The sequence below is a fragment of the Meles meles genome, chromosome 16, assembly GCF_922984935.1.
Source record: "Meles meles chromosome 16, mMelMel3.1 paternal haplotype, whole genome shotgun sequence".
In the NCBI taxonomy this organism is placed as follows: Eukaryota; Metazoa; Chordata; class Mammalia; order Carnivora; family Mustelidae; genus Meles; species Meles meles.
In genome coordinates, this window is record NC_060081.1 from 53,529,247 (window position 1) to 53,556,252 (window position 27,006).

General features: G+C 44.0%; 1 protein-coding gene across 4 annotated transcripts in view; it reads left to right on the forward strand.

Moving 5' to 3' along the window:
* DNAAF9 (dynein axonemal assembly factor 9) overlaps window positions 1-27,006 on the forward strand; it is a 175,689-nt gene that overhangs the window by 101,360 nt on the left and 47,323 nt on the right. For 3 of the 4 annotated variants that reach the window (XM_045980797.1, XM_045980795.1, XM_045980798.1), the window contains 13 exons: window positions 265-352; window positions 1,545-1,621; window positions 3,360-3,404; window positions 3,778-3,823; window positions 6,451-6,562; window positions 7,225-7,295; window positions 8,209-8,259; window positions 8,807-8,894; window positions 20,192-20,295; window positions 24,345-24,491; window positions 25,544-25,632; window positions 26,051-26,152; window positions 26,421-26,538. In XM_045980797.1, coding sequence (XP_045836753.1) covers window positions 265-352; window positions 1,545-1,621; window positions 3,360-3,404; window positions 3,778-3,823; window positions 6,451-6,562; window positions 7,225-7,295; window positions 8,209-8,259; window positions 8,807-8,894; window positions 20,192-20,295; window positions 24,345-24,491; window positions 25,544-25,632; window positions 26,051-26,152; window positions 26,421-26,538 — 1,138 coding nt within the window. The remainder of the gene's footprint in view (window positions 1-264; window positions 353-1,544; window positions 1,622-3,359; window positions 3,405-3,777; window positions 3,824-6,450; window positions 6,563-7,224; window positions 7,296-8,208; window positions 8,260-8,806; window positions 8,895-20,191; window positions 20,296-24,344; window positions 24,492-25,543; window positions 25,633-26,050; window positions 26,153-26,420; window positions 26,539-27,006) is intronic. The other variant, XM_045980796.1, reaches the window with a different exon arrangement.

Genomic DNA, 27,006 nt, shown 5'->3' on the forward strand with positions numbered 1-27,006 from the left:
GTCAGGCTCTGTGCTCAGCAGGGAGTCGGCTTGAAATTCCGTCTCTCTCCTTTTGCCCCTCGCCATGCTCCCCATGCACGCACACACTTTCTCTCTGACATAATAAATAAATCTTTATAAAAGGCTTAGAAATCAATGAGTTCTGTTTTTGCACTTTTCTCATTCTTTTAAAAAATCAGTTCCTTAGGGAATGTCATTTATGTGCATGCAGCTTTTGTTGGAACCTTGTGATGCTGTAGTTAACCCATATTTTTTGTTCTAAAGTAGGCTCTTGTCCCAGGTGTATGCTGCTGTTATAGAGGCTGTTTTGGCTGGCATTGCATGTTATGCTAAAACTTCCAGTCTAACAAAGGTAATTTCAACACCACGTTTCTCTTTCCTTAGTAGTAATTTCAGTGTAAGCCTTCCTATCCATGTGTTTTGGCTTTGGACACCTGGTAGTAGTCAGTTTTGTGTGAGCCTGGGCCTCGGTGGAGCTGGTGCCAGACAAAGGTGCCTGGAGAGCTCTGAGCTTCTGCTGCCTGTGACTGAACTGCCCTTGTCCCAGGAATGACCGACTGCTAATCAGCACTTCGTTGTAGATATCTGGTCGTGTTAAAGAAAAGTCATTCTGTAGCCTACTGTTTTACTTTCTAGTTTTTTTTTTTTAACTAGCTCTTTAAAAGTTAAAAAATAAAAATATAGATTTTTCTGCTGTGAATTTAATAGAGTTAGGTAAGTTTGTCTTGAGCTACATAGTGAGATTTCCTATAATTCAGTGTTTTTTTAAAAAAAAAAACCTAAAAATTAGAAAATCTGATTGCCTTTCCTAGACAAGCACGTGTGTTCTCATTCTTTGACCGTTCTCTTCCTTGCTGTTTTGCGGTTAACCTGCCCTGCTGAGTTGGATTCCTATATCTGACCCAGTAAGGAGATGAGAAGAGTCGGCTTGATGCCTCCCAATGCCAATAGGACCTTTCCTGAAGGAAGCCATTTGATATTGGAAAGGTTGTGTATGATGTAGATACCACCGAGACCGTAGCCGTAGTCACCAGCTCCCTGCCATCTTCCCTCCTCACTTGAACTGGATCCCTGGCAACTTGGAATTTCTCAGCCCTTTAGCTGAAGGCTTATCAGTTCTCACACTTTTTCTTTTTAAGTGATCTTTTGTAAATCTAGGTATTTAAATATTCTTAGCATCTGGCAGAAACTCCAAGGGCAGTAGTCTCCCCTAGGGGCAAGGGAGAGGCAAGGGAGAGGGGAGGAGGAAACCCTTTTCCAGACCTCACAATGGCATCATCCTGGCTGATTACAGTAGATCAGGTTCCAGTGCCCACCTGCCTGAATGAAGTGTTTCCTGTGAACCCAGCCCAAAGAAAGCAGGCACCTGTTTCCCTTAACACAATGTTTTCACTTTGATCTATTGATGTGTACAAAGCAGTCATGTAGAGGGGAGGGGGGCAGTGTTCTCCTGGCCAAATGTTAGAAGGGTACTTCCTATCAGTGATGTGTACTCTTTCTTGCTGTGAAAGCTAATTGTCTCTGTTTTATCATTGCTTTTATAGGCGAAGGAGGTAGCCGAGCAGACCCTGGGATCTGGGTTAGATTTTTTTGAGTTGATGCAGTTTAAGGCAGCCCTACGGTAAGCAATGGTTGCTATTTTCTATAAGGAGTTATTTTTAATGTTTTATTAAATAAAGACCCTTTTCTGTCTTGTATTTGATATTCCATCTTCCCTCTGAGAAATGTTCCAGTAAAATAAGAGGATATCTGAAAGACAAACATTCATGATCAGGGCTTTGAGAGGCCAGGGAGCCAAAGATGGAGGAACTATGAGAAAGAGTCACACACATTTCCTGATGCCAGAATGGGAGGCAGATCAATGGCAGAAGCATCAGAGACCTGAAGGACCCGGGTTTAGAGATTAGAAAGGTGAAGCAGGGACATGAGGGGTGAGGTTTGTTAGGGTCAGGGTCCCTGGGCACATAGAGACAGTTCCTGCTTAGGAGACCCTAGCCTTGGGCCTCCGATGCCTCTCAGGTAATAGACACCCTGAGCCTGGCTTTGTCTCAGGAGCTAGAAGCTCTGGGATTCAAGCTTGCTAGCAGTCCAGCCATCATACATCTCCTGGCACATCACAGGGCCCTATGTGGTCTGTGTCTGTAGCCAAACTTTAATGAACCCAATCTATCTAACCCTCCACCCATCCTGTATGAGGACCACTTGGTGCACTTTCTGGCAAAAGAGGCAAAAGACACCAGCGACACTGGGGAATTTTCTTAGAATACTTATGGGTTGTGCCCTGTGGTGCCTCAGCTCCATGCCCCACTTTTTCTTACATCTACAGCCCTGGGTAGTAAGAAAGAACATTTAAAAAGTTGATCTAACAAGAATTTTATTGCTTCAGCTCCAGGAGTGGAGGGAAGAGCCAGATCTTTCTGGTGTAAGGCTTCAGGCCTCTTTCTTCTGGGTCTTCTGGATCTTATAGTTCCGGCCATGAGATGAGAGGGATAGGAGTTTGTTTCCTTAAGGCCTTGTGCTGGCCTGGATTATCTATTCCTGGCAGACCTGAGTTTGAGGAAACTCCTTTGCTTTCTAGTTGTGTGACTTTGGGTAAGACAAGGCGCTCTCTGTACATCTGTTTCCTTGTCTTCCCACCATGCAGAGTGACTAAGCATGTAGATGTTAGCTGCTATCGCATTGGGGGGTGGGGGGAGGGCTTCTGTGTCACCATCCACATGGCTGGCATAGTCATTCCCTTCTTCCTTTCCTCGGAGCTTTGAGTAGGCCACACAGCCTTTCCAGGGCAGGCTACCTTTCTATCAGGGCATGCAAAGCCTTTTAGTCCTGGGCATACTTCCCTAGCTGGAGGAAGGAACAAGAAAAGAACACCAGGCAATGGGAGTTCCATCTGGAGCCCCATTCCCTTCTCTCCACAAGGTCACTTGACTGAGTACCTTACACTACATCAGATTAGCAAATCATCTCCTGAGAGGAACACAGGACTTGGTGTCTCTGCTTGGGCTCCGAGCAGGGATGGCAGTTTGACTCAAAGGTAGTAAAGAAGAGGAGGATCAGGACAATATGTCACAGGTGTGGAGCAGGAGGCCGTGGGCCAGTAGAGGGTCTTCCCTATCTGCAGTAGGCAACAGTTCTAGCACATGGGTCTCTCCTGCTCTGTCCAAGAGTCAAGCCAGCCCTGAGAATCTGCACAGAGGCAGAGCTGTGACTGGAGTCAGACGCTGGCCCCACACTTGGCAAATGTGCCATGAAGGCCCAGCACAGTTGCACTGCAGCAGCAGGTGTCTGGGGGGTGGGTGGTGGCCAGCAGTGTGGTTAGCAAGAACAGACTGACTTTTTATTTTGTTTTGGGTCTATAGCTCCAAGATGGCTTTTCATATCCATGCTGTGAATAATCAGGGAAGGTAAGTGTATGTTTGTGATGCATGCTCTTTTGGGGCAAGTTTTAGGAACAAGAAGTGAAGAGAGGCTGTCTTGTAACTGCTGATGTGGGTGGTCTTCTTAGAGTTCTGGCAATGACATCGTGCCAGGATTGGGCCTGGGACTTGCTATACTCAGCTGAGATGCTATACTCTGAGTGCTTCCCCTTGAAAGACCGAGGCATGGGAGTAGGGGGTGGACCTAATTCCTTCCAGTGGCCTGTATACTAATTCTGCCTACATGTCGCCCAGTGCTTTGGAAAGCCCTGAAAGAAATCTGGGTCTGTGGGTTGTTGCCAAGTTGAGAAAAGAACATTGTAATTGTAATATATGTTTCTCCTGTCTCTTCCTCTTCTAGGATTGTGCCTCTGGACAGTGAAGATGGCTTATACTATGTAAAGACGGTAAGCAGGGCTGTTACAAGTCAGCTGTCGGGGAGTGGCCTAAAGAGGGACATCTGCAAGGGGTCAGACAGGAGTAGGTGGGAGCCTTGGACAGTCTGTCCCTGAGGAAACTGATCTGTTCTCAGGAGCGTTCCATCTGCAGTCATAGTGAGCCTGTGATTTTAAGGGTGCCCAGGTGGCTGTACAAGGTCCGCATCATATCCCATGCCTTAGCTTCCCATGGTCCAGAGTCTTATCTGGGGGCTGGGAGAGACACTTCTGCCTAAGATTAGGAAGGCTTCCTCCAATTGACTGAGACTTCTCTGACCTCATGTGGAAATGTGAGCTGAGGATAAGCCTGTCTTAACACAGACCGATGAGTTTTCAGTGGATTCTCTGTGTTCCAGGGCCTTAATTGATGCCCTTACGATGGTCTGTGTAAATAAAAAAAGAAACAAAAAACTGGGGGCCTAAGTCTCCAGTGAAGTGGGTAGTCAGAGCAGAACTTTCCAGCCCATTTTCTGGGGGCACCCTGATGGGACAGCGGCATGGTTTAGAGATGCAGAAATATTGGTCCCCAGGTGAGCTGGCTGGCATGGCCTGGGGGAGCCGAGTTTCTAGACCAGTTGCTCCTGGTCACAAGCCAAGTTCTCCACTTAGCTCAGTGCATCCTAATATGCAGAAGATTGGCAAGCAATGCATGAGAGTATGGTAGTTATCCAGCCAAGATTCTGGTTGCAGAATACATGGGCACAGATTACACCTTGAGTCTGTTCTGTGGCTACTGATGAGCCTTAATTCGGGTGAGCTTTTGTCACCAGGAACTTGGTGTGCAGGTGTGGATGACTCGGTGCAAGTGCGGCCTGCCACCATCACCAGTGGGAAAGCAGTAGTATCATCTCATCTACAGAGTAGCATAGCAAGAGTAACTTCTTAAGGTTGTTAAGTTCTCCTTTTATAAAGTGTCTGCTCCCTGTGTCATCAGCATTTTGTGTTGATGCTCATTTAGAACTAAGAGACTTCATGGTGACATCATCAGGATGTTAGGAGATGCTTCCTGATATTAGGTGTTAGTACTTTATCTACTTGCCAGACTGTAAGCCCTGATATCTCTATTTAGACTCCTTTGCAGTGCTCTGGAAGGTCCTTTGCACGGTAGAAGGTGATCAGGAGCCCAGTGGAATCATACTGGTGTGTTAAGTACACTTTCAGCAGCCACTAATGAAATAGGAAAGAAGAGAGAGAAAATTGTTTTCTGTATAAATCTTGTCCTCCTTTTCAAGTAGAAATGAAGTTGTGCCTTTCAATTTTCTTTCTCCTCTTCCTCAATATTAGAAGGCAAGTATAAAAGTAAGGTATTGAGTATAACCCACTGGATTGTCTTCCTCTTTGATCTGGAAACAAAAGTGGGGTTCCCACTGTCAATTAAGAGAGACCGTGCAGGCCAAGAAGGCTTCGTGTCTTCACATGTTCAAAACTCTTTGAAGCAGATTTAGATTAAAAACAAAAACAAAAACAAAACAAAAACTCCCAGTTGTCAGGCCTAATCAGAAAGTTAACTAAAATGTAAAAGCCTCCCTATCACTTTTATACATCCTTTTTTCATAACAACGTGAAAAATTAACCACTTTGGCTTTAACAGTTTTTTTCCTCAACTCTTCTTCCTCCCTTTTGTATTTGGGAATCTAGCAATTTCTTCAAGAGCCCCACATCTTTTGTCTCTGCCCTGAACCTGGAATAGGGATCCCAGGCTAGGATCACAGTGTATTGAAAATAGGCTCTGTTTCAGGAACTCTGCACATGGCCATTCAGCAACATCAGGCCAGGAGGAGACAGGACCTGAGAGTGCTCATTGTGCTACTTATCCCATGTCCCTTACCAGATCTTCTGTCATTCCAGACCCTGGCTCTGGCTCATACCATTTTCTGCATTTCTTCTGCTAGATTCCCCCTGAAGTTGTTCTGTTTTCTTTAGTTCTAACATAAATTAGGGCTTGTTTATCAGCCATTCAAGAGATCTCTCTTGTGTTGTTTCAGGGTTTTTTTCCAGCCTACTAAGGCCTCTATTTTTATTTGTCTTGCCATAAAAGCTTAAGTAGTTTTCTTTTCATTTTCTTGGTACTGAAAGAAGCATTTGTAGGTATTGACACGTATCCAGAAATATCTATGGAGACATGTGTAATGAATGAATGACCACCTTCCCAGACTTGTTCAGAACTTGAGCCCAAACCAGAGAAGGAATTGGCAAGCATGTGGATATGCCAGGATGTAAGGAGTATACGAGTGTACAAGAGCCTGAAAGAAACACCTCTAACTCTTGAGAGGCCAGGGCCTCATCACAATTAAGAAGGATGACTATTATCTTAGGAAAGATAAGGAATTTGAGGGAATTTATAGAAACATAGAAGTACTCCTATGGCCAAAATGTGTCTCTGATGCAGAAGCAGTTGCAGGGGAGCATGGGTAATGCTGAAGTCCTCTCCTGGTCCTGAGATGTAGTTCAGAAGAAGTTGAGTTTTCCTTAGAAACTCTGGAGTATTCTGTCAAAATGTGCCTTAGAGCAGTATTTTGTGATCTGTTTCTTAAGGGTCTCTCCCTGAAAGTTTAAGAGGGACAACTGGCCTGACTCTCTTTTCTCATTTGATACAGGCTTGTATGACTGTTTACGACATTCCTGACTTACTGGGAGGAAGGGGGTGCTTAGGGTCTGTGGTCTTCTCAGAATCCTTCTTGACATCTCAGATCTTGGTTAAAGAAAAGGGTAAGTGTTTGTAAGGTCTTTAGAAAGCAAAACTTGAGTTGTTTTTGTTTTGGCAAAATAAGTTAATAGATGTGGTGTTATAGTTCTTATGTATGTATAAATCATAATATATAATAAGTCTACATTATTGTATAATTATATATAACATGTTATTAATTATAACATTATCTTCACACACACACGTGCGCACGCACGTGTGCACACACACACACACACGCACATACACATATGAGAATATGTACAGCCTTACTGGTAGTCAGGAGGAAGCAATTTGAAATAATAATCAGATCTTTTTTTTTAACCCTTGCACTACCTTGATAAAAATTAAAAATATAGATGAAAAGGACTAATTCCCAGGACTCTACATTTAAGTGTGTGTTTCTCTTTGTTGAAAAAAAAAAAAATAGTTAATCACATGGGGAAACCTTCCTCCTTCCCTTCATTAGTCTCCCTGTTCCCAGATGAGGAAGTTTTCAATTTCTGAGGGCCCAAGGTTTTGTATGCTAATATTGTATTATTAGTTATTGTGTACTATCCCATACTTATTGTATACTAATAAGAGGAGCCATCGCTCCTGAGAAGGGGAGGGTTGTGAGTTTGGGGGCCTACAAGGTGGGCTCAGGTAGTGGGCAGTAACTGGCATGTCTGTGGTCTTCCTGCAGATGGCACTGTTACCACAGAAACCAGCTTCATAGTCCTGACAGCCGCCATACCCAGATTCTGCTCCTGGCTGGTTAGTGTCATTCATCTGGTGGAAGTGGATTTAAATGAGGAGAAAACATTTGAGGAAGAGCCTCTTCATTGGGTCCCTGGTGGGATGTCAGATCCTAAGCTAGCTACTCTTCAGAAATGGAATTTTTTATCTCAGCTCTTTTTCTTTATACAAATGAATCTAGTTTCTTTAACTCTGTCCTAATCTTGGGAAATTGCCAGAAGAAATGAACTAAGTGATTTATGAATTAAATTATGAAAGAAAGAAATTAAACCTTCATTTTATGGATGAGGGTACTAAGGCTCAGAAATTGACCAGCCTGTCCAAAGTCACAGAGATAGTAAGGAGTAGATTCTCTGGTCAGAATGGTTGCTGCTGAGTTTTTACAGCAGAGTCTTGTCTCTCCATGTAGAAGGGTCCCATCTTCAGTGGGAGTTGGTCTAAAACTCTGGTGCCTTGGGACACAGAAAGTATGAGAGCACTGAGTCTAATAATGGTCTAAGTACCTATTTTACAAAATCAATTCTGATGTGAATAAGGATGAACAAGAATCATCCTCTATTGTAACATGAATACATATAAATGAGAACATGTTCAAAATATTTTAATATGTTCTCTTCCCTTTATCCTTACAAATAGTTGTTTTTTTCTGAAGTGAAATACAATTGGAGACTAATACATCATTTCCACATCTTGTAGGCTCATTTAGCTGGACCTCAGATCCCAGGGAGAGGGAGAGTACACCATGGCCTTGGGCTCTGAGCCTTGATGACAAGTAGGCAGCCCAGCTCTGCTGGCCTTCAGGGCCTGAGAGCACAGGTTTTGGTGGAGGGACTGCCCAGTCAGTGTCCTAGAAATATTGAACATGGGGGAGACCTAGGAGAGTTTTGCCCTGAAGTAGGAAACTGAAAACTTGCACTTCTTTTGCATACAGGTAGAAGATAATGAAGTAAAATTGTCTGAGAAAACCCAGCAAGCAGTGAAGGTAAGCAGCCTGCTTATCCTCAATGTTAACATTGTATCAAAATGAAATATAAACAGGTTATGAAGATAATCTAGAATATTTCATTTTAGGGCTAACCTGAAGAATATGTTCCTCTTTGTCTCAATTCCTATTTGCATCCTTCCCCTCTCAGCAAAACTTTAGAAATAACCATTTAATGGGGTACACTGTAGAGGGATTCGTTCTGCCATTTGACCTTTGGTGTGTTTTTTTTAATCTCCCAGTACTATTAAAAGTAGGTCTCAGATTGGCCTAGACATAAAGAACTTAGAGGTCAAGATTTTAGGAAGGGGAGCTGTCTCCAGTTGCTAGAAATCCATTGGAGCATGAACAAGTGTAGCAGGCTTTGATGCCTAGACTTGGAGAGGCCAGTAACATGCCAAAGAGCCAGGCAATGCCAAAGGCATGTAAAAAGTTGGGTCTCTGTGAGGCTGACTAAGCAGGTTTTATAGACAGACAAACGGGCAGGACTTTGGATTCTGTAAAGTTTATGCTATATATCGTCTGCTCTTTGTGATTGTTTTTAAAGGAGGATGGCAGTTTCCTGGGTACTTTTCTAACAGGAGGAGAAGGAGCATATATTTATTCCAGCAATCCACATTCTCGGCCTGAGGAAGGTGAGCCAGTTACTACTTTTCTATTCTTGACTATGTCTGGGTCCCTCTTAGCAGATATTGGCATGGGCGTTGTGATTAACAATACATCTGATATTTTGAAAAGACTTGCTGGTGTAGATATATTTCCTTACAGCATTTCTCCTTTTATCCACCCATTTTTCAGATGAGGAAACGTGCTAGGAAGGGATGGCCCTAGAACCACAGTCTGGTCCTCTTCTTGCTGCCTGAGGATTGTTCTCAGAATAGGCTAGAGTGGCAGTGTGTCCAGAGATAGAATTTGTGGACCTAATAAGCAAGTCTGGATTCATTTTCTGTTGCTATATAAAAAATTACCACAAATTTAGTAACTTAAAACACACAGTTGCTATTTCACAGCTCTGTAGGTCAGAAGTCCAAATAGAGGGGCGCCTGGGTGGCTCAGTGGGTTAAAGCCTCTGCCTTCGGCTCAGGTCATCGGGCTCTCTGCTCCACAGGGAGCCTGCTTCCTCCTCTCTCTCTCTGCCTGCCTCTCTGCCTAGTTGTGATTTCTGTCAAATTAAAAAAAAAAAAAAAGAAGTCCAAGTAGAATTGGCTGGATTTATGTTAAGTTCTCTGAAGTTAAGGCACCAGTCAGACTAGGCTCTTATCTGGAGATTCTGGGGAAGAATTCACTCCCAAGCTCATCTAGGATTATCAGCAGAATTCAGTTCCTTAGGATTGTAGGACTGAGATCCCCATCATGTTGCTAGCTGTCTGCCAGGACCATGTTTAACTCCTTCTCCCAGAGGTTTATGCCCTGTGACAGCCCTTCCCTATCTCAGCAACAAAAACCTCCCCTGTGTTGTTGAATCTCTCTTATTCTTCAGATCTGTCTGAATTTCTTTTCTATACCAGCCAGAGAAAACTCTGCCTGCAAAGAGCTGCTTGGGATTAGAGGAAGCTCACTCGAATAATGTCCCTTTTGCAGTATAACATTACATGAACACAGGAGTAACATCAGAAGATGAAGGTCATGAGAACCATCTTAAATTTCTGCCTACCACAGTCTACACTCTGGCTTCCCATTCATGTTCCTCCCACATACAAAATACAGTCACCCCTTCTCAAGGACCCCACCTTATTATGATAACAGTAAAAAGTCCTAAATCTCACTAGCTCAAAACTCCAAAATCTCATCATCAGGATCATCTAAATCAGATATAGATAAGGCTCTGGCTTTTAATCCATTAAATACAACTCCTGAACACATGTCTTCTCTAGCTGTGGCCCTGTGAAACTAATGAGAGAAGTTATCTGCTCTGCCCTCCCAACACCCAAGGTGGCCCTGGCATAACAGTTACAGACATTCAGCTTCAGAAAGGTGGGGAGTGATGGAAAATAAAAAAGAGTCATCAGCCTCAGGTAGCTTTGAAATCCAGCTGGGTACATTCCAGGGTCTGGGTTAGGTTTTAAGGCCTGGGAATAGTCCACCATGCCTCTTATCTCTGCCACCTGGGCTCTTAGTTTCATTCTCTAAACTCTTAGTTTTCTCCTCTAAGCTTGTGGCTACACCTTGGTCATCCTTCCTTTTACACAAAGGTAGCACTTTATAGGTGACTTTTGTCAGCCTGCATCTTGCCAATAGCATTTGGGAGTCCAGTACTCTCCTTTGATTTCATGTCCTTCCTGTTCCTTTCAGTCCAAGCTGGCAGTATTTCTGCTGACCTAAGATTTCAGAAACCTTGCTGGTTTTATGTGGATTCCATGTTCCTTTTTGGTTTCCTCAAAATAACATTTTCTTAGGAGTCCTACTCTTACCCTTGTTGATATAGCCATCTTAATGGAGGAAGAATTGTGACTTACTCCACAAATTTCTCTGCCTCTACTGAGCAAACCCCCTTTCTGGATAATTTGTTCTTCTTGGAAGTAGTCTGTTGGTGGCAGATTCCTCTCCCTGGTCTCAGATCAGTGGTTCAGCTTCTTTTCCTCCACTCATGGAGGAGACAAAGCACAAGGAGATTTGGGGCTCCACAGAATGCCAGGTAGTAAGTAATAGTGTTTGTTATTGTGCCTGTGCTCCAGCCCTGCCTACATTTGTGCCTCTCCAGATCCCGGTACAGAAGACCAGAGTCAGGAACACCTGTTGAAGGCAGGGAGTGTGTGACAGTGCTACTAGCCTTGGGGCAAGATTGCATAGTGTTTCAAAAGCAGGTTGTGGGGTGCCTGGGTGCCTTCAGCTCAGGTCATGGTCTCGGGGTCCTGGGATCGGGCCCTGCATCGGGCACTCTGCTTGGTGGAGAGCCTGCTTCCTCCTTCTCTCTCTCTCTCTGCCTGCCTCTCTGCCTACTTTTGATCTCTGTCAAATAAATAAAATCTTAAAAAAAAAAAAACAGGTTGTAGAGGCAACACAGAGGTGGTTGTGTCATAGTTGAGCCAGTTACAATATTTAGCAAGGATATTTGCCAAAATTAGTTTGCACCTTCCTAGCAAAGGGCCTTCTTAGAAAAGTAACCTTGTGCCGTATTGAGTTATCCAGGAAGATTCAATATATCCTGAGGTCTGCACAAAGGGCACAGCCAGAAATTTCTGGTGCCTTATTCATCACACTCTTTTGAGAGCACACTCTTAGTTTCTGAAGGAAATGTAGTTTGAATTAGGAGGTGGTTTTCTGAGGCAGGAAAATTAAATAGGAATAGTGAGTTTAAACAGGAACCTCCTCTAGCTGTCTGTTAAGCTTTTTGCCACTTTGGAGCTCAGGTCAAGTGGGGCTTAAAGTTTATACCACTTAAGGCTCTTTGAAGGAGAAATAACACAAAACGGTAAGGATTCTTCTGAGGGCCTTAGAAGGGGGCTTGGGCAGGTGAGGTTCTGAAGCTTAAGTGTCATTAGTGTCTTGGTAAATCTGTCTCTACTTGAGACTGTGATGAGCTTGAAACTCATCCGTTCCCATTCCCTGAAGGCATTGACAAAGCTCCTCAGCCTGCGTTATCTTAATTGAGCTTCCTGTCCTGAGCCCCATAGGTGAAAACTTGCCTGAGGTTATAGTGCAAGTTCACAGTAGGTCTGGAGGGTAGTCCAGGTCTTCTGATTCTCAGTCCAGGGTTGGCCCTTCCACTACATGTAGATAAGACTAGTACCTCCTTTACTTTGAAATGCTTCTACTGAAACCTTTTTCTTCCCCCAGTTAGTGACTTCTCCTATCACAGGACTTCTTGCTGTACAGCTTCCTGTTCATTTATGTCCTTCACGTGTCCTTCTCTTCCCCACCCTGCTGTCCTTGGTCAGGCAGACTCCGCACCCACTAACCCTCAGGAGTCGGGTGTAGAGGTTTACCACAGATGCCTATATCGTAAACAATGTCTTGGTTTTGAGTAGCACAAATAGAATCACACTCTGTATGTTCTTCTGGGTCTTGCTTTTTTTGCTCACTATTCTTTTCCTAAGATTCATCCAGATTGTTGTGGATAGCCATGAAGTTCATTCACTTTCATGGCTCAGTGGGATTCCTTTATATGAAAATGTGCTATTTATTCTTTGGACTGTTGATGGACATTTGGGGTTCATAATTTTCTTGCTATTGCAGACAGTCCTGTCATGAGCATTCCTGTACATGTCTCCTGCACATGGCCCCAGGAAGATGCCTTAAAACACAGCCTTCTTGCTGTATAGTAATTGACATCTGTTGTCTCAGTCTCCTGACTTTCCTGTTGCATTCTGGCTAGCTGGGCCAGCCACTGCTGACATCTCTAGCTAGTCGGTGTGTTGACATTCCCTGAATGTTTGCCACTTTCATTGCTGCCTTTTTTTGACATCCATGCCTATAGAATTTTCTATGCTTTGTCTCAAACAGAGTCAGCCCCTCTCCCTTGTAAGATTTTTGTATACCATGGAACTGAGGGAAGGTCAAGTGAATAGCCCCTGGCTGAAACACTACATTTCCACTGTTCTCATCAAGTGTCAGTAGATTTTTCTCAAATAAATCCTTCTCAGTTTTATTGTATAAATTTGGTCCATTACCAGAGTCCTTAAATAGTTGTCTTAACAATTAGACCAGTTTCATCGCTGTTCTCTGGGGAGAGCATCTGCCAGAATCTTCAAGCCATTTCAGAAGTCCCACTCCTTGGGTTTTGAAAGATACTTTCACTTGGTAAAGATTCTAGGTCAGTAGTTTGTTTGTTTGTTTGTTTGTTTGTTTCTTTCTTTCTTTCTTTCTTTCAGTAAGCTCAATCCCATTGTAGGGCTTAAACTCATGACCCCACTGTAAAGAGTCGCTGACTAAGCCAGTCAGGCACCCCAGCGGTTTCCTTCTTTCCGGAAGGATCTTGCTCTACTCCACTGTCTTCTTGCTTGCACCATTCCTGAGTGGAAATCCACTGCCATCCTTACCTTTGTTCCTTCTGTAGAAGTTGTCTTTTTTTCACTCCAGCTGCTTTTGAGATTTTCTTTTTTTTTTTTTTAAGATTTTTAAAAATTTATTTCAGAGAAAGAGAGAGTGTATATCCATGCACGAGTGTGGGGAGAGCAGAGGGAGAAGGGGAGGCACTCTCAGACTCCACTAAGTGGTGAGCCCAACACAAGGCTTGATCTCATGACCTGAGCCAAAATCACGAGTTGGACACTCAGAGATACCGGGGCAGCTCTGTCAGTGAAGCGTCTGCCTTTGGCTCAGATCATAATCCCAGGATCCTAGAATTGAGTCCGGCGTTGGGCTCCCGCTTCTCCCTCTCCCTGCCGCTCCCCCTGCCTGTCCTCTCTCTCTCTGACAGATAAATAAAATCTTAAAAAAAAAAGAGAGAGATACTTAACCAACTGAGCCATCCAGGCACCCCAATTTTCTTTCTATCACAGATGTTAAGCAATTTTATTTTTCTGTGAGTTGGTATGTCTTTTTTCATGTTCTTTGTGCTTGGAATTCATTTTGCTTCTTCAATGGATGGATTTAGTTTTCCTCAAATTAGTATTTTTGGCCTCTTTTTTAAGTTTTTCCCCTCCTATTCTGGGCCTCCACTTCGCTGCCTGAAATTGTCCCACAGCCTCCTGTTGCTCTGTACAATTATTTTCAGTCCTTTTTCTCATCATGTTTCATTTGCATAGTTTCTACTTGTATATATTCTGATTTACTAGCCTCTTCTGCATTGTTGTTATGAGTTTGTTAATGTTAAATTAACATTTGTGAAGTGGAGTGCAGGGTACTGAATGGAGAGCCAAGTTCAACAAAAGACCACAAAAGAAATTGAAATAGGGAATTTTATTTCTCACAAGTCCTGGAGGAAGTACAGGGCATTGGCATGCCTCATGCCTTCAGGGCACACAGGAAGGTCAAAACCGAATGCAGACAGAGAGAGTGGCAGGACCTGGGGACATGCCTTTATTAGGGTTTGTGGGTAGAGTGTTTTGGGTTTCCCAGGCTAAGGCCAGGTAGGTCAGTTCAAACCAAAAGAGCAGGGTTTTGGTAAGCTCCACAGGGGTTTTCTCTAAGGGATGCACAAGGGAATGGCCCTAGGAGGCAGTGGAGACTTGATCACAAGGGCTTTTGGGGAAGTCATGTCAGGAACTTACATTTTCTTGTGAGTCTGCAGGCTGCTACACAGGGCTTGTTTGAGGGGTCAGTATCATTTTAAGCAGCACCCTCCCCCGCCCCACCAGGTCACTTGGCCAAACAAAATGTATGTGGGGGCAGCAAGACCCTGGAGTAGCTTAGCTAAACTTCCACAACTGTCTAATGCCATTCATCTCATTCAGTGTATTTTTCTTCTCAGACATTGTATTTTTCATGGAAGTTTGATTTAGGTATTTTTTACATCTTTTATTATCTCAAGTTAGCATGTTTCAGTCTTCTAGCTTCTTGAACATACGGGATACAGTTATATAATTGTTCTAATATGTTTTTTTCCTAGTCATATCATCTGGCCTTGCTTTTTTTTTTTTTCTTTTTTAAAGATTTTACTTATTGGGGTACCTGGGTGGCTCAGTGGGTTAAGGCCTCTGCCTTCGGCTCAGGTCATGATCCCCGGGTCCTGGGATTGAGTCCTGCCTCGGGCTCTCTGCTCAACAGATCTCTCTCTGTGACAGACAGAGATCACAAGTAGGCAGAGAGGCAGGCAGAGAGAGAGAGGGGGAAGCAGGCTCCCCGATGAACAGAGAGCCTGATGCGGGGCTTGATCCCCGGATCCCAGGACCCTGGATCATGACCTGAGCTGAAGGCAGAGGCTTTAACCCACTGAGCCACCCAGGCGCCCCACATCTGGCCTTGCTTTTTTTTTTTTCTTTTTTAAAGATTTTACTTATTGGGGCACCTGGGTGGCTCAGTGGGTTAAGGCCTCTGCCTTCGGCTCAGGTCATGATCCCCGGGTCCTGGGATTGAGTCCTGCCTCGGGCTCTCTGCTCAACAGATCTCTCTCTGTGACAGACAGAGATCACAAGTAGGCAGAGAGGCAGGCAGAGAGAGAGAGGGGGAAGCAGGCTCCCCGATGAACAGAGAGCCCGATGCGGGACTTGATCCCCGGATCCCAGGACCCTGGATCATGACCTGAGCTGAAGGCAGAGGCTTTAACCCACTGAGCCACCCAGGTGCCCCACATCTGGCCTTGCTTTTAAGCTTTGTTAGCCAGGAGACAGAACAGCATTTCATTTAGGGCTAATTTTACCCCACTGCTGAAGCAGAATCCTTCTGAATATTCTACCTGACATCCCTGTGAAGTGTGAGGTTTTCTACTCTGGCTGATGGGAATAGGCAGAAAGTCTTATTCAAGGTATGGTCTAATATTCATTGTCTTACATAGGAATATCCAGTTTTTCCAGTACCGTTTGTTGAAAAGGCTCTCCTCTTTCTTTGATCTGTCTGTGCACCTTTGTTGAATATCAGTTGACTGTATATTTACTATTTCCTACAGACCTCCATGAATGGTTGGCACTCAGGCAGCTCCTTCATTGTCCCTGTAGTGATTTACAGATTGCAGAGTGTTTTTTTCCATTGGGCAGAGATTGTTCAGCAGTGAGAAACAGGGGCACGGGTCCCATTGACACATAGGGCAGTAGACACATCCTGAGAACTTCAGTAACCAAAATGAGTCCTGCCTTTTCAGGATGGAAAGGCCCAGGCAGCAGTCATCTGCTATCTTCTGACTTCATTCTAAACCCTCTTGTGTATTCCCTGGTGTCTACAGGAAGCTAGTCAGGGACTCTTGAGAAGAAAAGGTCCTCTGCAGCACTGCATGTGAAAGAATTATGCAGCTGCACATTACCTACAACATGGGTGACTCAGGGACGGATGTCGAGAGTAGTAAGCAAGTCACAGAAGGACACGTGTACTAAGATTCTATTTATATGAAAACAAAACAGATGAGACCAAATAATATATGATTTATAGATATACTGAAGTATGATAAAACTATACAGAATTTAGGATGTTGGTATCCTTTGGGTAGAAGAAAGAGGCTACTGAGGAAGGGCATTTGGGAGGCTAATGGTACTAGTAATGCTTGATTTTTTAGCTGAATGGCGAGTGTTCAGGCACCAAAATTGTGTTGTTAATGTTTCTCTTTAAACAGTATGTGTACATTTCACACACTGTCACATAGAATGAAAATTATCCAGCCATTGCATCTTTTTTTTAAATTAACATATAATGTATTATTAGCCCCAAGGGTACAGGCCTATGAAGGTTTACACACTTGCCAGGTTTACACATTCACAGCACTCACCATAGCACATACCCTCCCCAATGTCCATCACCCATCCACCCTCTACTTACCCCCCTCCCCAGCAACCCTCAGTTTGTTTTGTGAGATTAGGAGTCTCTTATCAGCCATTTCGTCTTACTTCCCCAGCAGAGGTAAATAAATATTCCTTCTTCGTACAGGCTGCACCATTGGAGGAGTTTTATTTGTATAACCAGGTGTCTGAAGGAAGGAAAGCCAAATTCTTCATTGACATTTGGTGTCTTGTTTTGCCCTGAGGGCTTATCCTTCTTTTGGACTCCTGGTGATGCAGAGGTCAATCAAAGACAGAACCATCCCTTGGTGCCCTGCTGTTTTGAGTAGTCAGGGAGAACTTCCTCTTACCTTAGGTTTTTAGACTCCCAGAATGGAGAAGGATAAGACAGGGGGCCAAAGAGGGGTGCCTGAGTTAAGGGTCTGCCTTTCGCTCAGGTCATGACCCTGGAGTCCCAGGATCAAGCCCCATGTGAGGCTCCCTGCTCAATGAGGAGTAAGCTTCTCCCTCTGCCCCTCTCCACTGTGCTCTCTCTCACTCACTTTCTCTCTCTCAGATAAATAAAATCTTAAAAAAAAGACAAGGAGATCTCCTCAGGAGTTGGTTATCATGGTCACTGAGAAACCCCTGCAAAGGCATATCCCTTCAGACCGAAGTCTGATAGTCATGAATCCAGAGCAGATACTGGAAGTGTCATCACTTCAAGTGGATTAGGATCTGAGAGACCAGATAACAGGCACTGGACCACCCAGTGAGTCATCAGTTATTTCATGTATGCTCTGAGGATAATGAAAGTTACTGCTTCCAGAGCCAGAGTGAGGGGTAGTTGTGACCCAAGGTAGCTGTTCTGTGCCAGTACTAAAATCAGCTTCCATTTACTGAGTTCCTGTCCTGGGCCAAGCCCCATAATGAGTGCTTTTCCAGCACTGCCTTGTGAATTTCTGTCTTCCTCTTTCCCATTTTGTTTTGAGGCTTCAGAGTATAAAGAGAGGAAATGCTAGAGATAACCTCTCTCATCTGTGCTCTTTTTCTGGAAGCTTTGGAAGGATGTTGTCCAGGAGGCCTCTGAGTGGTACTAGACTTGCTTCTGAGAAGGTACGTATTAGAGCTACACAGGTGGAAGGTGAGCCCAGGACCTGGAAAGGTACAGATAGTAAGCAGTAGGAGGAGAGCAATTCTTACCTCCTAGTACCTGTCGATCCCTCTTTTTTCTGTAAACGGTAGATGGAGTTATCTTATGGCCCAAATTGATGAGGTCATAGTATGAGGAGAGTGCTGAAAATCTTGGCTGGGCCCTGGGGGAGCTGGTGGAGGAGCTAAGACAGCAGAGGAGGGACTGCAGACCACACTGTGCGCCTCATAAGGCTAGGAAGCAGAGAGCACAAGTCGTCAGATGAGCCATTTGGAGAGGGTAAAGGGGAAGAAGCTGGGTGAGAATTGAAGGGAGCCAGATGCCACAATGCCTTGGTCCCCTACAGACCTCTGCTCTGTACCTGGCTCTGCTGCAAGTAGTCCTGTGACTTTGAGAGAAACCTGTCTGAGCTGTGTCTCCCCATGAGCCCTGTAAGAAGATTGCCTCTTCAGATTGTTGGGAAGGCAGAAAACTATAAGGTATATGATGTGCTTGGTGCAGCAGAATCTGTTCCTGTCCCTGACAAAACAGAGATTAAAGCATGTCCTGTTCCAGAAGATCTGCCCTGGATGTGGGTGAGAGGAAAGTCAGAAGTTTCTGAGCATTCGGGGAGAACTAGGGGACTGAGGCTTCAAAGGCTCAGTGACGTCAGAGGATGAGATCAGGGAATGAGATGGCTAAAAGGCTAATGGGATGCTGTAGTCGGAGAGTAGGTTCTGGAGCTAAAGATTTCAGAGATGTTCTGGGTGCTGTTTTACTGCTGTGGCATTGGGATTGAGGAGAAGTGAGCCCGGAATGGGGCGTGGGCCATTCCCCAATCTCTCAGAAGAGACAGACCATCTTGGCTGTGGAAGAGAAGACTGAGCACATTCAGAAGCTGTTTGAAGTGTTGTGGCATGACTAGGAGGGCATAGAGGTGAACAGTGAAGAGAAGAAAGAGTTTGTGTCTCTGAGGGAATGAAAGTATTGTGCCAGCATGGAAGGGAATAGTCTGGGAACAGCCATGAGGAACCTTGGCTTTGATGCAGGATGAGGCTGGGTCGTGGGTAGCCTCTACTCAAGAGGGCCATAGGGCAAGGCTATGTGCAAAGGAGGTCAGACTACTTGTTAGAGGCTCTGAGGCTTACACTCGATGCCTTGGACTGGGCTGCTGCTGCCCCAGATGCTGTGGTTAGCATTGTTTCCCTCTGACTGGTCATCTAGTTCTTCCATTAATAGTGAGGCTCCAGACCTTCATCTTGTACCTAAAAACTGCCTCCACCTCCCCCACTTCTTCCCATGCCCCATTAACATGCACACACAAGCACACATACTCACTAGGCCTCTCTGCCTTCTGAAATCCCACCTCCTCAGGAAGACTTCAGCTTGAAGTCTCCGAAGTTCCTCACCTTGGCCTTTGCTTTTCTTGTCCTTACAATCTCCAGAGCTTTGGGGCTACCTTCCTAGAGCTACAGCTCGAGGTATCAGTCCCTCTTCTTTGTCTTCTGTCCTCTGCTTTAGCAGTTAGATATTGATGACAGTATTCCCAAGCTTGTGCCTTGAACTCCAGGAAGTAATTTCTTTCTTCTACAGATATGAAAACAAAGAAAGAAAGACTGTTAGAAGAAAAGAAACATACAGCTTGGACCAACTCCAGAGAGCAGGAGTCTTATGGGTACTCTGGGTGCTTCATTTAAGTCTCCAAAGCAAGCCCAATCTTAACACTTGTCATTTTAGCTGTCTGTCCTTTCTTTGGTCTGCCCCCTAGAGCCCATAATGAGCTATTCTGTATGACCTTGGCCACCCAGAAACAGCAGCTATCTTTGGACCTGAATCCTTGAACTGAGAAAGCCACATCCATTGTTCACATCCCACCCATCTTTCTTTTTTTTTTTTAGGATTTTATTTACTTATTTGATAGAGATACAGAGCACAAGTAGGCAGAGCAGCAGGGAGAGGGAGCAGCTCTAGAGTAGCAGGCCTCCACTGTCTATAGAATCCCCTATTATCTAATTCAGATGTTCCTTTGCTGGACATAGGGACCTTTAGGTCCCTTCACCGGTCCTTTACCTGAGACCCTGGTGCTCTTTGCTGGACTTTGGGTGAGGGATGTGGTCTCTTTAGAGCCAAATCAGCTTCGGCCAAAATAGGAGAAAGGAGCGTCTGTAAACTCAGTGCTGGAACAGACATACCCAGAGTCTTTTTCAGTGTGTTTCCCTGCAAGATGGCCACAAATGAATGTGAATTTTGCCTCTCTCCCAGCAGCTGATAACTTACTCACTTGTTTTTTCTAATTTTATGGAAAGTCTGTGATGCCTCATTTCTCTCTGAAGCTCCAGGAGTGTGCATTGGCTTCCCCAGAACACAGGACTCGGGATAAAAATTGTGTAACTTAAGCATTACAGATACTAGTCTCTAGTTACCAGTGTGGTGTGCCCTGATACCTGCAAGGACATTGGTATCTGGCCCCCAGGATCCAGCCCTCCAGCTCTGACCAGCTCTCTTTTCCTTCCAGGGAAGGTGCACTTCTTCTCTAGTGGTGTTCTGTTTTCTCACCGTCATCACGGGAGTATCGTCCTTTCCAAGGATCACGTGAATTCCATTTCGTTCTATGATGGGGTAGGTGTTTTATTAGTCCATGGCTTTAATGTTGAGAAGGATACTCAACACTTCTGAGACAAAAACCAAATAACTCCGTGTCCCCGCTCCACCACCATGGGTCAGGATGTCAGGAACCAGCATTGCCCTTGAGGCAGGCAGGCAGGGAGTTCATGGAGAGGCCTGTCCATTTGTCAACCTCATTGCTCCATAAAGGGCTTAGCTGGAAAAGAGTTCTGGGTCAGGAGGGCCAACAGCCACCCATGCCCACTTAACTTATCCCAAAGAGGACCAGAAAGTAGGCTGGAGAAGGCCTTAAATGGCCCTCTCCTGCCCAGGAACACAAAGGCTCACTCACTTAAGAACTGGAAAGAAGCTGTTCTTCTAACATTGATGGGACTCAACTCACCCATTAACATGAGAAAGAATTATAAGTGATCCAGAGAGAAGAGAAATGACTCACTTTCCCCATGAGGGCTCAGCCCTACCCCTGGACATACTCAGACTTCCCCTCCACCTCTGTGAAAGTTCTACCCCCAGAGCCACCCTTTAACTTCACCAGTTTGTTTAAGATTTTCCCCTCCCCTTGCAAGGAAGAAGGCAGCTATGAGTTCTCCCTAGGCTGTTCTTCTGACTAAGGTACAGCTCATCTCTCAGTATGACATCAGAGTGGAGAGCAGGCCCTCTACTGTGTTTGGTTTCAGCCTCAAAACCAGCCTGTTTGGGAGTCAAGATAGACTAGATGAGGTGGTATGGTCAGATGGCTCAGAAAATAAGTTCTGTGAACAATTCAGAGAGAAAATTATATCTTTCTTCCACATAGAACTTGTTGTCTTAAAGGGTTTTCAAAAGTGCAAGCAGGCCAACAAGATAGAAAGGATGGCATTATTAGATGAAAACTTTGATGAGAGAAGAAAAGGTGAATCATTCAAGTGCTGGGACAATAAGTTAGCTAACTTGGAGCAAGGCAGAATGGATTCTTACCTCATATCAAAAATCAAAATAAACTTCTGATAGATTAAATATTTTTAAATTTCACAAGAAGAAAGAAGAATAAAAAATAAATAAGTATTAAACTCCCAGGGATGGGAAGACTTTGTAAGCTTAGTAATGACACAAGAAATTCCAAAGGAAAAGCCTGTCACATTTGGCTACTTAAGGATTTTGAATATTTTTGCCAACAATTGAATTTATTGACATATACTTTAAATACAGTGTAAGTACAATTAATTAACCATTTAAAGTTTTTTTTTTTAAGATTTTATTTATTTATTTTGACAGAGAGAGATCAGAAGTAGACAGAGAGGCAGGCAGAGAGAGAGAGAGGGAAGCAGGCTCCCTGCCGAGCAGAGAGCCCGATGTGGGACTCGATCCCAGAACGCTGAGATCATGACCTGAGCTGAAGGCAGCGGCTTAAACCACTGAGCCACCCAGGCGCCCCATAATATCATTAAAGGCATGCAGATTTTTTTTTCAAAGATTTTATTTATTTATTTGTCAGAGAGAGAGAGCGAGTACAGGCAGACAGAGTGGCAGGCAGAGGCAGAGGGAGAAGCAGGCTCCCTGCTGAGCAAAGAGCCCGATGTGGGACTCGATCCCAGAACGTTGGGATCATGACCTGAGCCGAAGGCAGTCGTTTAACCAACTGAGCTACCCAGGCGTCCATTTAAAGTTTTGACAGATGTATACCAATGTATATACTCATGAAACTACTGTCACAATTAAGATACAGACTGATTTCATCACCCTTGAAGTTTTCTAATGCCCTTTTGCAGTTCCTCTTTCCCTCCACTTCTGGCTTTCTGTCACTGTAAATCAATATGCAGTTCTAAAATGTTATATAAACGGGGTTGCCTGGGGTGGCTCAGTCTGTTAAGCATCTGATTCTTGATTTTGGGTCAGCTTATAATCTTAGGGTCCTGGGATGAAGTCCCTTATTAGGCTCCACAGTCAGTGGGGAGTCTGCTTACAGATTTTTCTCTCTCTCTCCATCTGCCCCTCCCCCTGCTTGGGAGCATACTCTCTCTCTCTCAGGTAAATAAATCTTTAAATAAAATAAAACAATATGTTGCATAAATGGATATCATACCTTCTATATCCTTCTAAGTTTGACATTTTTCACTCAGTATAATGATTTTTATTTTTTTAATTTTTTAAAGATTTTATTATCATTTTCTTTGACAAAGAGAGAGCAGGCAGAGGGAGAGGGAGAAGCAGGCTAAGCAGGCTCTCTGCTGAGCAGGGAGCCAGATGTGGGGCTCAATCCCAGGACCCTGGGATCATTACCCGAACTGAAGGCAGCTGCTTAACTGACTGAGCCCCCCAGGTGCCCCAGTATAATGATTTTTAGATTCATCCATGAATAGTATTCCATGTTTGGGTATAGCATAAAATTTATCAGACTAATTTACAATTTGAAGCTCTAAAAATTAAAGAAGTTCTAGATAAATGAAACAATACGCCATGTTCATGGATAGGAAGACTTAACATTGTTAAGACCACAATTTTACCAAAGCTATCTACAGATTCAGTGCAATTCCTATCAAAATTCAGTGGCATTTTACAGAATAGAAACGCATCCTGAAATTCATATGGAATCTCAGGATATCCCCAAGTAGCCAAAATAATCTTAAAAAAGAACAGAGGTGGAGAGCTCACACTCCTGATTTCAAAACTTACTACAAAGCTATAGTAATTAAGCAACAGGGTGGTATTGGCATAGAGTCAGATAAATAGACCAATGAAATAAAGTAGCTCAGAAATAAACTTTCACATATGTAGCTAAATGATTTTTAACAAGGTGCCAAGATCATTCAAAGGTATCTTCAACAAGCGGTGCAGGGAAAATTAGACATCCACATGCAAAGAATGAAGTTAGATCCTAACTTTATGCCAAATACAAAAAATTAACTCAGAATGGAGCATAAGTCTAAGAACCAGCACTGTTAAACACTTAGAAGAAAACATAGGAGCCATTTGCAATGATGTGAATGGAACTAGAGGGTATTAAGCTAAGCAAAATAAGTCAGAGAAAGACAATTACGTGATCTCACTGATAAGTGGTATTTAAAAAAAAAACAAAGTGGAGGATCATATAGCGGAAGAAAGGAAAAAATGAAACAAGGCAAAATCATAGAGGGAGACAAACCATAAGAGACTCTTAATCTCAGGAAACAAACTGAGGGTTGCTAGAGGGGATGAGGTGGCTGGGTGTTAGACATGGGGGAGGGTATGTGTTGTGGTGAGCACTGTGTATTACATAAGACTGATGAATCATAGTCCCGTAACCCTGAAACAATACATTATATGTTAATAATAATTAAAAAAAAAAAAAGAGTAAAATCCTTGTGACCTTGGAGTAGGCAGTGATTTCTTGGTTATGACACTGAAAACACAGACAACAAAAGAAATATATAAATTGGACTTCATCAAAATTGAAAACTTCTATGCATCAAAATACAGTATCAAGAAAGTGAAAACAAAAAAAAAAAAAAAAGAAAGAAAGTGAAAACAACCCACAAAATGGGAAAAAATATTAACAAAGCATGGTTAGCCTAGCTGGCTCGGTTTAGGATGTGACTCTTAATTCTGGGGTCATGAGTTCAAGCCCCACATTGGGTATAGAGATAACTTTTTAAAAGAATCACATATCAGGGCACCTGGGTGGTGAGTCAGTCGGGCATCCAACTCTTGATTTCATCTCAGATTTTGATCTCAAGGTTGTGAAATTGAGCCCCACATTGGTCTCTGTGCTTGGTGGAGAGTCGGCTTGAGATTCCCTCTCCCACCCCCCCAAAATAAATAAATCTTTTTTTAAAAAAATCATATATCTGATTAGGGATTGATACTAGAAAGAATTTTGAGATGGCATTTTCAGTTTAGGGGAAAAGACCCTTCCTTTATCTCCCTTAACTGGGTATTGGAAAGCACATCTATCATTGGACCCCAGTACACCACATAATGTGAAAATAATTGCAGGGAAATTTGTCATATGTGTCCGGACAGTATTGTGAGGGCTAGTGTCATGCAGATGGCTTTTCTCACTGATACTCCATCTTTTTTCTCTTTAGGACTCCACGAGTATTGTTGCTGCCCTTCTGATAGCCTTCAAAAGCTCCTTGCTACCTTACCTTCCAGTTCATTTCCGTGGATCAAGCAATTTTCTAATGATTGCCCTGTTCCCCAAATCAAAGATATACCAAGCATTTTACTCAGAGGTAAGACCAATCATTGGTCAGCAAAACAAATACTACTTTTTTTTTCCTTAGGAGCTTAGATGGTAAGGCCACATCTCAGGGCTAACAGCGAGGTAATGAGAGGTCTGGTGGAGGCGGCTGCTTCTAATCCTCTTGGGTCCTGGAATGGTGCTCTTGCCATTGAGAGGAGAACCTAAAGGAACTGAACGAAAGGCTTTTTAGCTGCTAAGACAAATCTTCTTTGTCCCTTTAAGTCCTAATTAAACTCATTTTTCTTTTAGCTACTTTATTAAATTATCTGACCCTACCTAATGGATCAGAGCTATACTCTACCCTAGTCTCTCCCTTCCCATGGTTCACAGGCCCTTCCCTTGTGAAGTCCCATCTGGCAGGCTCCATGTTATAGGCACTTGGTACAGATTGCATGAGGAAGGAGCTTACCAAGAACTATACAACCCACTTAGAGACCAGGCAATAACCAAAGTTAAACACCTGGCCAGCCTCTTGACTGGTGGCAATGTTCAGAAAGGTCTGATTGCCGCAGCCTGTGAAGCTGTGAAGAGACTATCCCTCTCTCAGGGAAGACTGACTGAACATGGAAGAGAGAAGAGGTGGCCTGGCTGCAGAGTGGCATCTCAGGCTAGTCCATGTCTCCCTCTTACTGCCTGCTGCTCCTCCTGTGCCCTTTGCATGTCCCCGAGAGAGAACCCTTTAGATTCTCTTCAGCCATCCCTCTGCCTCTAGGCAAGGGTGAACCACTCCTTCTTCTGGTCTTGTCCCAGGGAAGAACAGGCCCCTGCTGCCAGAACAGTGTTACCTGACGCCTTCTTTCATGCTTCCTGGCCTCTGAAGGAGCAGAATCCCTGGGAGAAGAACCCAGAAAGAAATTCTAGTTTTGAAAAATACAGAACAAAATTGCTGCAGGCCTCTATTTTTGAAACAAACTTGTTTGTTATGATGGTTTTTCTCTGTACTGTCAGTCTAGATTTTCAACAACCATCAAATCCCCATGTGGATTCCATATCCTGTTGTTGGGTTTAAAGTGTTCTTTGCTCAAATTCTGTTTTGTTTAGGTCTTCTCCCCCTGGCAACAGCAGGCTAACTCAGGGCTGTCTTTAAAAGTGATCCAGGAAGATGGATTATCTGTGGAACAAAAGAGATTGTAAGTGGCTGCCTTCAGCGTTTATGCTTGTTTCCCTAAGCTGTGTGTGTCTGCTGTCTCTGCAGGGCGACTTACGTTACGTAACACAGGGGCTTGGCTGCTGAAAGGGCCAGCACAGTCATCCCAGCGCTGCCACTTACAGGTAGCCAGTGCCCTTGGGGAAAGAGAAGTGAAGAGAGATGAAATCCACAAGAATCAGAAACCCATAATATTACCGAGGGTTTCAGGTGAACCTTCCTCTGTGGGCACACCCGTCCTCACACAGTAATGCTGCATTGTGTTCAAGTCAGTGAGATGCTTGTTTTGGAAGTGTTGACTGTGTCACGGGACTCTGGCTTGAAAGCATCAGAACAAGTTATGTAAAGTATGTGTGCTGTAGGGAGATGGAGTTCTAAACTGTGAACTTTTGATATTCTAGACACTCCAGTGCCCAGAAGCTCTTCAGTGTCCTGGGTCATTCTGCTGGGGAGAAACAGAGTCCTCTAAAGGTCCTCCCAGCCAAACTTCCAGAGCTAGACTGGTGAGCTCCAGTTTGCTGTATGTAAATGTCCAATGTTCTGGCTTTTGAAATGTCAGGAACCTCCGTGTTGGTCCTTTCTAAGCTCCTTTTTCTTTGTAGCTTCTTAGAAATCAGTGTATAAGGTGGTAGTGATACCATAAACAATTTTATTTTCTAGAGTGAATCTCTCTAAGTTTTTTTTTCAGCAATTAAATAGTTTCCTATGTGAAGGAGCAGATTTAGGCAAGGCTGGTGATGTAACATAATAGCATTGTCTTTATTTTTCTAGGTTTCTTCAGCATTTTGCCATCAGCAGCATTAGTCGGGAGCCTGTGATGAGGACCCATCTCCCTGTCCTGCTGCAGCAAGCCGAAATCAACCCTGTTCACCGAGTAGAGAATGACAAGGTACAGCAGCTCAGCAAGTATGCTGGGAAGTCACAGGAAGATAATCCCAATAGGCTGCCCTTGGATCTTCTGTCAGTTAACGAAAAGAGCTCAAGCAGAGTCCCTTTGTAAGACTCTCCACCTCCTAGGATACTGGTAGTATAATACACGCAAAACCTGCTCTACACAGTGAGAGTGTACAGGCATCTACAGTGACCCCAGCCAAGCCCCGGAGCAGCCATAAAGCCCTGGCCCCTTGCTGTGCCTCCCCTGGCTTCTCTGTGTCTTTCAAAATCTTGCTTAGTGTGCTCTCGTGCCATCAGCTCTTTCTGTTTGTGATAAGGACTTACCTGGCAGCCGGTGACACACTGAGCTTCATAAGAGGAAGGGACTTGTTACTTGGGCCTTGCTGGCATTACCAGGGTAAGGTGATACTTTATAAACATTGTCTTCCCAAGAGTAGATTTTAATCCGCTCCCATCTCACATG